We start from the raw sequence: 14,007 nt of genomic DNA, 5'->3' as shown, positions 1-14,007 counted from the left end.
ACATAATATTAGGTACATCCATACATGGTAAAAAAAAGTTCATTAATGTATCATCTAGCAACCATCATGTACCATTTAGAAAAATTGCATAAAATAAGTCATCCATAAAACATTTTCATCAAGCATAATAAATGCATATAGAAAATAAGAAAATAATGGTATCATGACATATCAAATAAATGCATCACATCATCGGACATCATGAAACATGTATATAGTTGCAAGTGAAATCATGTCATATCATGTCATATCACATAATCATATGTCAGTATCCATCATACATAAAAATTATAGAAACTCCTTCTAATCATCAAAATAATAAGTGTCCAATGTCCATCATCCCATCTCCATGCATGATAAAAAATAATACCCAATATTTAATATTTGATGATATCACATGATAATAAGAAAATGTCTCGAAGTCAAAATGGAGGAGCAAAGAATCAGTAAGGAGGAGGACCCTGCCCCCCATAGTGGAAAAGATATGACCCATGATGATAGCTTGAGGAAGTGTAATAGATCCAGCATGAGGAACAAGGACACCCTAGAACCTGACCAGGAACTTTCAGACATGAAGGAGGCGATTGGTAGATTGTTAGAGCTAGAAATCAGTGCAGCAGAAATGCTGAGAGATATCTCCTAAGCATCCTAGCTTTTCTTGGCTTGTCCTAGTTTTTTGTCTTGACTCCCTAGCTTTTTACTCATTTTATCCTTTAGTATAGGGAGTTGTTTCAGCTGGTTGCTTTTAGTTTCTTTTGATACTTTAAGCATTCTTTTTTTTTCAGTTCTATATAATGTATGGGTTCCAGGGCCCTATTAAAACCTATTTTCCTTAATCAAAAACAAAATGTCTCGAAGTACATAGTCCATCAAAATACAAGGTGTCTATCCAAACTATATACAAAATGTCTAATTCACACTCCCACTTGACTATGTATGTCTCTCTTTGCAAAGTGAGATAGATCACCCTATGGTCTCTGCTTTGTCAGTGTCTCTATCTACCTCTATCTATCTTCTTGTTTTTGATCTAGCCTATCTCGAGGATACATCTCTACTCTCTCTAGGTTCTCTAGATGATGGTCTACCATAATAGGATCTCTCTTTGAAGCTCCCGATCTGTCGGTCCTCTAGAATGACTCTCTCATTAGTCTCTCTCTAGTAGGTAATCTCTCTACTGGCTCTCAACATAAGTCTCATACTCTCTATGTTTAGAACCAATGTTTGAGCCCTCTCCATCTTCTCTAATATAGTTTATGTTGCATCTAATCTCTCCAAAGCTCTATCTCACTCCCTAAGTGCCTCTTCCAATTGTCTATCTAATCGCTCTATCCTTTTCTCTAACTGCATAACCCTCACAACCTCTCTCTCTATCTTTTTAAACTCCTCTACTACCTAGTCAAGGTAAACCTCCTTTGGTCCACACATATAAAAATTGGGGTCACCATGTCCAACATCCATATCCTATGGAAAATTCTGGATCCCCTGTCTAGGCCTTTCCACCTCCTCTCCTTGTCACACTGCTTTGGGTGTTTGCAAAGGAACCTGTCTTTTCACTGAAGGTTGAGGAATTGGTCTTGGTCCTCTACACATGTCTGAGCTCTCCTCTGACCTCCCTCACCTCTCCCTCTACATGGAGGTGGTCCCTAAATGCCACCTTTATCACCACCTCTCCTACCATGTCTCCTCCTCTATCCTCTTCTATCTCCTCTAGATGCTAGAGGTGGCTTATTTGGTGATGATATCTTGAGAAATGGATGATTTTTTAAGTATCTCCCATACTCTCCTATCATACCTAGATCCACTACATCTCTCCTTACAGTCCATGCCTAGAATGACATATGCCAAAACTCCTATAGGGAAACCTCATGTGAGGGCATAGGCGCCCCATCCCTCCTCTCCTTATGAGTGAATGCGAACTCAAATATGTCTTGGGGCATCCTGTGCACTTGTCCAAACTATCTCTGCACACAACCAATTGACTATCTCTCTAGAATATGGGGTGTCTGACCAATTAATCATCTGGTCTCAAAAGAGTATCCCAACTCTATCTCATCATCCCAGTCCTCACAATCTAAATAGGGTCTACATATCATAGAATCCAATGTGTCTAGAACATACCTCCAATAATTAAGTCTCCCCATCTTAGGATTGGATTGAATCACAACATATAGATGTACATATGGTTGTCGAGCACCTTTGAATCTCATATGAATTAGAAGTGTCACAGCTATGTTTGCCCATGCCCAAACATGTAATAAGGTAACTTGTTGGTAATGATGTCACACTATGATAGACCACCTGGTGTAGATCATGGTACAAGTGTGCTAGCAGACACACTCCCCAAGTAGAATGGGTCCCATCCTCCATCATCCTCTATAAAGTACGACCCCAACCTATAGAAAATCCTCTAGATCTCTTATCTATAGATATATATATCCTATTGTCACACTAGCCAAAACTATGGGAAATGGATCATAAGCCTCCACCATGAACTCCCAAATGATCTCATAGTCATCTAGCTCCTCATCTCCAAATATATCTCTAAACTCCTCTAGTCCACCATGTTGGTTGTACTATTCTAGCTCCCCACTGATGGGTAGTCGAAGGATACAATATACATCCTCTAATATCACACTCATCTCTCTAGTGGAAAGATGAAATATCCTCATCTCTAAGTGCCATCTCTCTACGAGTGTTGTCAGTAGCCCACGGTTGGCCCTGATCACAAGCCAATATAATGCATGGTGCAAACCACATGTTGCAATCAAAACATGATCACTCTTAGTCAAAATTGGTCTCCAAGACTGTGTGTCTAGCAATCTCTCCCTTCACATCAGGATATGATATGTCCTCCTACACAAGTCAAAATAGCATGAAATTAGACATTTTGAACAACTATGATCTAAAATTTTGATCTAACTATTTTATCAAATAAGTGATTTGATCACATGTTCACTGACAAATCTATCATTTGTCTATGTCAAATAGGGTATCTAGCTCATCTTGCTACAATGATGCCTCAATTAGTCATATCAATTATCCATAGTTGAACCATAAGACCATTATCCTACATTATATGTTACTCAAATTCATCATATACAAGGATTTCTTACCTATTTCCTATCAATAAAATAAATGTGCAACTTTGTATCACAGATGTGCAACAACCTGCCACAAATGCACATATACAACATTTGCATAGACATATGAGAAAAAATTTCCTAAACATTAAATAGATGTGCATTTTAAACAAATGTGAAATAACCCTAAATGTTTGTGCACAAAAATTAGCCAAAGGTGCATTTCCAACAAAAGCGTAGTTAAACCAAATATATGGGCAAGTATGTTATCTAAATGCATCAATCCTATAAATATGTACTCTACGGCTATACATGTGTAGCAATATGGGATGAATGTGAAACTGTGCATTCATGTCTTGTTTATGCACATGCATTTAGTATAGTTGTGCATTTGTGCACTATAACTATGCATTTGTTCCCAAATTTTGAATTTTTCAAAAAAAATTCTAGCTATCCTAATCTCCTATCAAAAATTCATTAAAAAATGTAGCAACCTTATCAAAAATTCATGCCGAATCTATCAATTGACTAAGAGGGATTGATAGCATAACAATTCATCAAATATAGTTGGTTGGCTACTGGTACCTTCGCACTTGCTCAAAACAATGGTCTGCAATCCAAAATGACATCCTTTCTCTACTAGCTCTCCTCCAATCTCTAAATGAAAAGTGTGAAAATGATGACTCGTCGATTCCTTCTTCATCTTTTATACACTTGTGGGGTCCCTTACGCTTGGGAGTATTTTTATGTTGCATCAAATTAATTCATTTTTTGTCATTTTCACCATTCCTCTTTAAATCCTTATCAAAATATTACTCAACTTAACCTACATTTTCGCCAACATTAAAATAATTAAAATTTTGATCAATGTTTCAAGGGGACATCATGTCAAGTCCACTTTATCTAAATTCTTGGGGCAGGGGCAGCATGGTCAAGTGTTAGTTGTCTTTGAACTAATGTGTTGTCCACACATTATTTTAAAGAGGATCAAAATGTATACACTTAGAAATTGTCAAGTAAATTAATTAAATATTTTAATATTTAGTTAATGTTCTATTACTCTTAATAAATGATTCAATTTATTAAGTTAATTCATTTCTATCAATTAATTAAATATTTTTATATTAATAAATACTATTATTCTATTAGCATTAATAAATTATTTATTTTATCAAGCTAATTCACCTAGGTTAGTTGCACTATCCTAAGTCTCCTAAATAATCCTATTAAGTGAGTTACTAAACTTGATTATACACTCACCTAAGTGACAAAGTCTACTAGTCCACCTATTTAGTCCATGTCATGTGCCACATCATTTTTGTACAAATAGTTAATTTTAATTAATTGTTAATTAATCATATTTATCCTCATGCATATGTCCTATTTTATGGGGCCAAAAAGGGATATGTGTCCTCATGTGACTTGGTTTTTGGGACACATGTCTCTAGGTGACAAAATCCTCCCCATCTTTCCTATCCAATAGGTGTTAGTCAATCCACTTGATAGGGTCAAAGATGACTCATGAGACAATTGTCCAAAAGTCCTCCTTGAGGCTAAGGTCTTCTTAAGGATCTTGGTGAGATGTGTGTCATGTGTCTTTCCTTTCGTAGTCTTTCTCTCACATTCCAACGAAGTCCCTTTTTCTCTCAACTCCCTCAACCAAGTCAATCTCATCTATCCATGTGTCCTACATTTTTTCTCTACTGTAGGATGTTGCCACCTAGGCTAGGGTCCTCCCAAAGTCTATAAAAGGAACTCTCATTTCCTCACACAAGCCAATTAATAATCAAGCAATAGGCATTCTAGCATCTTTTGGAATCAAGCAATTATCAAGAAAATCCATAGCATTTTCATCATCAAATCATAGTCTCATTAGAATCATATTTTTTCACCCATCTACATTCATCATTCCATCTAGGTCATATAGCATTATAGGTTCATTTGGCATAGAATTGCATTGAAATTTGTATTCTCTAACATCTTGAAGCATCTTGAGGAAAGGAGTTGATTCAAGTTTGAGATCTCACAAACCAAAGAACTCAAGCTTAGGAGGACAATGGAGGCATGTTGCACCCTAGTAAGTAAAGGTAAAAGTCTCATTTTTATCTTACTTTATTTTGGAATCCTTCATTGGGTGTATATTATTAGATTAGATTAGTCTTTTCTGCATTGTCACTAATTTTTACATACAGTGAGGTAGAGTATGATGATAAGAGTTAGGATCCTAAGTCTAAATTTGAAGGATAATGTAATGTTGACCTATTCAATCACATAGATGAAATTATAACAAACATGAAATAAGGTTGACAACATTCAAACTCACACATTTTAGAGTAGAGTAAACTTTACATATTCTAAACCCTAACCCTAAACTAGTTTACATATATGAAAAACTTACATTTGTGAAAAATATGAAATGAGTTTGCGACATCAAACTAAGTTAGATATTATTTGATTTTGTTCTACTGATATGAAGGGCTGACCACAAATTTCCTAAACAAGTCTAGATTACTAAATATGGTTTCCCCATGGTGCAACTTATGTAGAAACTAGGGATCTATGTTTGAATTCTCAATACAAAGCTTTGAGACATTAATGTAGGCCAGCATATCATTATCAAATCCTTATGAGATATGTCACTTCTTGAAGAGATTGTACACTCATAAATAAAAGTATTAAACTATAATTAACCTAGTTTTACACATTAAGGTGGGACTCAAGCTCTAGAGAGTTCTTGTTTTTCTCACAATTGTGAGAATGGTATTGTTGTGTATGAAGTCCAACATTCTTGAGCATTGAGCTTCATTGCATATTCCTTTTTCTTTGGTTGTTTCTTCTTCTAGCCTACTTTTCTTGTGAATGTAGCTATTAATGATAAACCACTTAATTTCATTTATTATATATGTTTTATTCATTTGTTTATTTGTTTAAATTCTGAATATATTCATTTATTTATAAGCCTAAGTTTACCATCAACCTTATATAATTTTTTAGTGATAACCATCAACTTAATATCATATTTACATGAATAATAATTCATTTATAATCCAGTCCCTGATCATTGAGGGTTGGGCTTAAATATGGTGTACGCAAGTTTCACATGAATGTGGATGAGAATGTAGCAAAGAGGTAAAAGCAAACGCTATAGGTCAGAAACAAGATCTAGAGTAAAGTGCAGAAATGACACCCTTTATAGAAGTTACTTGAATTGAACAGAAGAATCCATTCATCGAGGTTACATTTAGGGTAAAAAGTTAAAAGATTTGTATAGTTGTTTGGCAGGACACTGCCATGAGAGTACCCAAAAAGCAATGAAGCTTTGTGTTCTCGATCCAAAGTAATTTTACTTTGTATATGATGAGAACTCAGGTGTCAGAAGAATTGCTGTAAAATATGATGGGAGGAAAATGTTTTATAATCACTACAATGCACTGCTCGAGACCTTCTTTGACATTCGACCCGAAGGAATAAAACACATTGGAAGCGGGGTCCGCCAAATCCTTTGAGACAAATTTACTGTTTCAATGACAAAAGCACGGGGTCCATTCCCTGACATACATTCTCCAACGTTCAAATCATATTTGGACGGATTGTGAAAGAAAAAAATAATAGAATCCCATACAGAATGTATGATGATAGTTAATGGGCATATTAACTAGAGACCCAATTGAAAAATTAATGAAAAAAATGACATAGTAGGCTTCAAGGTCATACCTTTAACTCAGATAAATGTATTTTTAATGGCGTTAGTCCATTAGTGGAAGTACAGGAAGAGTGGGCTGATGGGCAAGGAGACCGTTGGTGTGCATGTGGTGCTGATGACTTTTCATGCACTTTGTAGGTGTGGACCCCTAATGGGTGTTTCACCATTTTTATAATTATTATTGTTAAGAGATGTATGAGCCTATGAAGAATCCTTCCAAAGGAGGACTAACTATATATGACAACCCCACAATCACTACAACTGCAAAGTCATCCTCAGTCCCCACAGAATCAACTTTCCTTTCTGAGAGACGTTGTAGACTTCCTTCATTGGATTCTATGCCCACCTCTTGGAATGGACCAGTAGGTTGGATTTAGGGCCAGTGAGATCAGCTTATATAGAAGCATTGAGACTCTCAACTAGTCATTGCAAAAGAGCCCCACAAATCCTCAAAAGTCTAGACTTCTTTTTGATCTTGGAATAGATTCTGTAGAGGAGTGTGGTGGATTAATGGGCGTGCCAATGGTTTTGCTCAACATCACAGTTGGGCTACTCTTGCTTGGGCTTTGTGAAGGGTATGTGAATTCAAGTAGGCCCAAACACACATGGCAGGGTCCCATTGGTACTCGCCATATTGTTGTAGACCAGGCTGGAATTGGGGACTTCCTCACTGTCCAAGCAGCTGTGGACTCTATCAAAGATCGCAATAGAGAAACAATTATTATACATATCCATCCTGGCTATTATGTGTAAGTTTCTTTCTCTGAAAAATTGAATGTTTTAAGGTCATTTAATGGTAGAACTAGTACAAAAAACCTTGGTCCTTGAATAGATGTTTTGTTGTGTTTGATTCATCTGATTTGAATTGAATGTCTTTTGCAGGGAGAAGGTGATAGTCCCTGCAACTAAGCCCTTCATTACTTTCCAAGGGTCTGGGAAGGAATTCACCATGATTGCGTGGCACAACAGAGCGTGTGATCTTGACCCAAATGGGCAGCAGCTGCGTACATATCATAGCGCTTCTGTCACTGTTATGGCCAATCATTTTACTGCCAAGAACATTAGCTTCAAGGTGAAGCTGGTCTAGAAATTATTCATATTCAGCATTTTAAAATTTATTTCATGCATTAATGAGTTTTACTGTTTAGGACATATCAATTTGTATATTAATCTTGTTTAAATACTTAACTTATAGTTCAAGTAATTGGTTTATAAGTTGTTCCTAAACTCACCTAGGTGTAGTAAGATGAGGTTCAGTAATATTTGTCTGCCGGAGTATATTAAGGTCGTGTAGTTTTACAGTTCAATGAACATATATAATAGATTTCTATCCATATTTTATATCACATTATAGTAATTCATTTATCTAAATAAAAAATAGTGAATTCATTATGTCTGTTTGGTGTAGTGGTCGAGCTTGAAGTTATAGGTTATTTCTATGATCTTGAGGACAAGACCACACCAGATTTTAATGGAGGGTGCATCCGTACTTAAGGGGAGACTAGTTTTGCTTCACTAGCTCCAAAATGGACTGCTGGACGGATAGTGGAGACATTCCTTTGCTTAAAAAAAAGCAGTGAATTCATCATCAGAATAAAAAAATAGTAAAAATTATGATAATAATTTGTTTGAAAGAAATTTTTATATAAGAAACTAAAAATATATAAAAAAGAAGTAGGTGGCAAGGCACAAAAACTTGTTTGAAACCGAGGTTGGTACAGGGAAGACTCTATACTTAGACCTTTTGTTGTAACTAGTGTCTTTTGAACACACAATAGGGCTGCTACAAGGACTACTGTCGGTTTAACAAGGTAAGTTCAACTATATAAGATAAGATTTGCATAATGCAAAGAATACCATGGCAAAGTGAATCGTTGGAAATGCTGAAGAGAGATATTCTTTATTCCTGAGCAGCAATGAAAAATGGGTCAGAGAAGGAATGATTGATATACTTAATTCCACTTTAATTAGTATTCAAATATGATCTAATCTCTTAAGAGATGCTATAGTTTTTAAATAATTATACACTACATGATGATCCACCATTACAAAAAGGTCTAACATTACAAAAATCCACAGAATTTGTCAGATCACAAAGTTTTGTTTTTATTTTTCTCCACTTGATATATCAGTTATATGGTATTGCTTACAACTTGTTTTTGACAATAGAATACTGCTCCTGCACCATTACCTGGGATGGAAGGATGGCAAGCAGTGGCATTCAGAATATCGGGAGACAAGGCCTATTTCTTGGGGTGTGGATTCTACGGTGCACAAGACACACTCTGTGACGACGCAGGCCGCCATTACTTCAAGGAGTGCTACATTGAAGGATCCATAGACTTCATTTTTGGCAATGGCAGATCCATGTACGAGGTCAGAAAATGACTATTCAATCAAAAGATACCAGTTTTTTCACAATTTATGATAGTTCATACTGTTGTATCCGATTTTGATTGTAAATGTTTTCTTTTAAAAATTTCCCACTTCTAAATTCCCTTAACATTCTGATCAGAGATTCTCATCCAGACCATAATGGCAGACATTAGTGAATCCAGAAAAACAATTAGATTATTAAAACTAATTAGGCAAAGATTAATTTTTTTAAGATTTGTCAAAAACAGTGATCTTTTTCCAAACTTTTGCTGTTTTAGACTGAAAGATGCAGAGATCATGAAGAACAAATGCCAATCTATTTATTTTCAATTTGTTGATATTAAATCAAAGGTACATTTTGTATAGAAGATAACCCCGTCCCATCAGATATAACAATCGTCATGAGCAATAGGCATTTATTTTACATTTTTTTAAGCTGTCTTGTGAATCTACAGCATTGCGAGCTGCATTCAATCGCCCAAGAGTTTGGATCAGTGGCCGCTCAAGACAGGGAAATACCCAACGAGAAAACTGGGTTTGCATTTGTACGTTGCAGAGTGACGGGGACTGGACCTCTCTACATTGGACGCGCCATGGGGCAGTACTCACGCATTGTCTACGCTTTTACTTACTTCGATGACATTGTTGCCCGTGTTGCCTGGGATGACTGGGATCATCAGACTTTCAAGGACCGGTAAACATATTACAAACAAGACTCAACCTTTGGCTTTTTTTTCTTTTTCTAATCTTGTTTTGTCCAAGGACTCGTTATATGCCAACAAGATTGAATCTTTGGCTTTTCTTTTATCTTCTCTTCTTGTATTTTTTACGATGTGAGTTGTTTTGATTTGGTATTCACGGCAGCACTGTGTTTTTTGGGGTGTACAAATGTTACGGCCCTGGCGCTCCTGCTGCGCGTGGGGTTTCGTGGGCTCACGAGCTCACTCCACAACAAGCCAAGCCTTTTCTCGTTAAGAGCTATGTCAATGGAAGACATTGGATTCAAGACACATAATAACATTGTTATGATAGATGTTCTTCGTATAATGATAATTTGTTGGTCTCCACTGTCTCTATGTCTATAATAATCTATCATGGGTTAAACCCAGTCCAAAAAAAAAATAGTTAAAAATAGTAATTGTACTGGCTAGTGTAGTCCATATTCTTTTCTGTGGAGGGCTTGAAAATGAGGAGCTCTGTACGGTGGATCGAGATTCTTTATTGTGATGTACTGTAGCCATTCATTTGAAATAAAATAAAATATTGCTATTGTAAACTGTTTCTGAATTTATCTGTGGAAGTTTTTTTTTTTTTTTAACATATCAGATCATATGCTCTGGAATGAGTGATAGATAGAAAGCTAAAAGGATATCTTTTATCCATTGATTGTGAATGAATAATTGAATGCAGGAATTTTAATTTAATATTGATATTTTTATATTGATTCTTGTTTTAAAAATGAACCATTTTCTTAATTTAGACTATCCATCTTCAAATTATTTTAAGAGTGAATACAAATATCCTTGTTCATTTTGCCATGTCTTGTCTCTTTACATGGCTCATTCAAATCATCCACAATCTTACTTTCTACCATCATAATAAGATAATAAAATTAGAGCATGATATTTAAACAGTACCCTCTAGGCTTATTTAAAAACTCATCCTAACTTATACTATAAATGAACCCTACTGGAAATAATCTCAACCACCTAGACAAATACAACTTAAAAACTGCTGATCAAACCGAACCTAGAACTCTATGGTAGTATAATCCAACATTACTGAAGTCATGGGACAATATAATGTGATGGGATTGATTACTCTTGTTTTTATTAACTTCATTTCACGTGTCGCTTGGACTGGTGGAGTGTGAGATGTTGGCTGGTGGGTAAGTAAAACAAAATGCTTAGCATGCATATTGCCTGGAATAATTGATACACAGACAATAAAACGGCTTTCTTGCATTGGATCATAACAAGGCAGTAAAATTATTTGATGCCATTTAGTGTATGTCTCCACATACTCTTCAACCTCTTGTCTATTATTGTTTGCATTACTGTAAATATATCACCGCTGGTAATAAATGGACTTCAGGTTTATGAAATCTGATTCAGACCTCCTCTCGCTAGACAAAATACTTTTTCAGTCGTTTGTCTAATGCAATGATTAGTGCAGAAGGATTTTAACTATAAATAAATATTATTTTCAACGATAATTATTTGCATCCCCATGTACAAACACACAAGAGAACAAAAGGATGCTTTTGATTCGTAACGAAGTGTGACTTTAGGCTTAATCTCAAGAGCTCGTTATACTAAGGCCATTATAGCTATTCTGAAAGTCAGCAGGAATTATTTACGCAGTAATGATGCAAAAATCTACTGTCATCGAATATTTTGGTTCCAAACTTTGGAAGGCTGGACTTACACACGTTTAAACATACGTATAACTTTCTAAATATTTATATTTTTAGGACGTGGCTGTCCTCTCTATAAACTGCACTATTGACTAAATTTCAAAAAACGAAAATACAATGAGATTTTTTAAAATTTTCAACATTTGATCTTCATGGTCTGTATATTTTGTGATGGAAAACAACAAAAATTTTGAAAAAAATTTTGCTGTGTTTTCATGAATGTGAAAAAGAATCATGTTTGACTTTTCTTTTGTCTTTGGTGCATTTTGTCTCAAGATTAATCACTGCCATTATTTTCATTGCTTCTTTCTTTACCCATTCTAGATAAAATAAGCATAGAAAAGGGTCTTGGAGACTTTAAATTTGGGTGAGGCTCCCCTATCTTCCAATTCATACTGGGGTGGAATCCCTTTTAGAAACGATAGAAAAGGGTCTTGGAGACTTCTTCATGATGGATAATGTATCAACTAACATTATGCATTCTACTTATGTATGAAAACGGGTTGAGATGGATATATCTAAGGGGTTACCAAAACTCTTGAAGGGATCCCCTTCATATGTAGGAAGTGCCTCAAAATGAGTCACTTAGTGTGGATTACAAAGGGCTAAGACAAAAAAAACATTGCTTCTTGTTGGCAAGGTGCTTCCTCTTAAAATTATACTACTGTTAAGAAAAGCTCTTCCCAATCTCAAGAGTCTACTAGAATTTTTCCTGCTATCTCTTCTTCTGGTAATATTCCTATTGAGTTTGGTACTACTTGTAGTTAAGTCTACATAAGTCTCTTCTCATGTTGGCTCTACTAGTAAATTTCCTAATATAGTCTTGCTTCTACTACTTGTTTAATTTCTAATTCTACGCAGATCTAATATAGTCTTGCTTCTACTACTTGTTTAATTTCTAATTCTACGCAGATCTAATATAGTCTTGCTTCTACTACTTGTTTAATTTCTAATTCTACGCAGATCAAAGCTTCTTCTTACTCTTCTTTGCAAGTTCAAATTCTAAACCTACTAGACTCTCTACTATTGATGGTATTTCTAGGCTTGGTGTTTCTTCCTTGTTGGTTCTAATGTCATTCTTCTAGTTGAAGATTCCATTGCTGATTCTACCTAGATCTATTTTGTTGGTTCAATTGTGGCTACTTCTTTCCCATTTCTTTCAAGCTTTGATTTCTCAAGATTGGTAGGAGAAGGCTTCTATGGTAGAGGAGGGGCTGGTACAAGTTGTTAGAAAATATTATAAGAAGTCCCCTCTTTATTTTGTACACGAGTGGGTTCTTGGTTTCATTCCCATGGGAAAGGTTGGGCTTAATATTTATTTCCTCTTTTCAGTACATTTAAGTCTTCAATAGTGTTGGGGATATTTTGTTGATTATCTTTTTTTTCTCTAAAAGTTGTGAAGGATTTTTTAATACTAATTGAAAATGTATGTCAAATTTATAGTTAACTCAACTCCAAACATTAATAAAATATGGAATACTAAGGATATATTCATTAAAGCAATTGATATGTAAGTTAGAAAGTTAAATTTGTAAGATTCAACTTGATATCCAAACAGTTTATGTTGTGTGATGAATGTCTCTCTTTACAAATGTTGCTTCGAGAGACATAACAATTATGATGGAAGAAAGAAAAAGAAAAATTGGTAATGGTTCAATGACAATATGGATCCAATAGTAAAATTATTTTCAAATGTGTATTGATTTAAAGATAAATATCATTGACATCATCTCCATTTTTACATTTTTAATCGTGAGACTATCATGGATATACCTACTTTGTCATCATACATTAATGCTTTTGTGTGTTCTATTTAATGGGTCTTTTCAAGGAAGAATTAAATCTTACTAAAATAATACATGATTCATAGGGGCAAGATTGGATCGCTAAGTAAGATGTAGTGATTAACATAATTGCATGTCTATGTAAGGCATAATAAGAAAACATTTTGATTCCATGGCCCACTAGAAAACATTGATAAGATTTCATTCCAAATATCAATAAAGTATTTTTTAGTTGTCAAATAGAAGTAGGAAATAGAAATAGGGAAAATAGAAGAATGCAATAAGAATATGAGATTTAAACAAATTGAAAGTGTATAGAAACATCAACTTCAAATGTGTAGTTGATGAACAACTACACCTTCATAAATCTTGCATTCAATGGCCAAAGTCATGGGTTTATTTGACATATAAAATTGGGCATATTATTAGGCTTCAACCTATTGAAAAAGAAGATTGTTGTAGTATGAAACCTATTATGGGAAAAATCATTATTTTGTCACTAATGCAAAACATGCTACTTGCTAGTAAGACAATTGCTAACTTTGGCCAGAATGCTATTAGCTGATTGATTGATGAAGAAGATTTAAAAAGAAAGGATAACAAGAGTGCCTAGATAAAGGTTGAGCTATATGGTGTATAAAAGGAGAA

The 14,007-nt window shown here is 34.9% G+C and overlaps 1 protein-coding gene across 1 annotated transcript; it reads left to right on the top strand.

The window, feature by feature from the left end:
- The first annotated feature begins 7,164 nt into the window (after positions 1–7,164).
- PME5 (Pectin lyase-like superfamily protein) lies at positions 7,165–10,446 on the top strand. Its single transcript, XM_089823135.1, has 5 exons — positions 7,165–7,532; positions 7,666–7,855; positions 8,953–9,159; positions 9,615–9,853; positions 10,024–10,446. The coding sequence occupies exons 1-5, from the start codon at positions 7,294–7,296 to the stop codon at positions 10,172–10,174; spliced, it is 1,026 nt and encodes a 341-aa protein (XP_089679261.1). The 5' UTR covers positions 7,165–7,293; the 3' UTR covers positions 10,175–10,446.
- Positions 10,447–14,007: the final 3,561 nt, after the last annotated feature.

Source organism: Cupressus sempervirens, chromosome 3 (genome assembly GCF_028749045.1).
Source record: "Cupressus sempervirens isolate cs-2001-9-10 chromosome 3, ASM2874904v1, whole genome shotgun sequence".
In the NCBI taxonomy this organism is placed as follows: Eukaryota; Viridiplantae; Streptophyta; class Pinopsida; order Cupressales; family Cupressaceae; genus Cupressus; species Cupressus sempervirens.
Note: the sequence above shows the minus strand (reverse complement) of the source record. Positions and strands in the feature narration are given on the sequence as shown.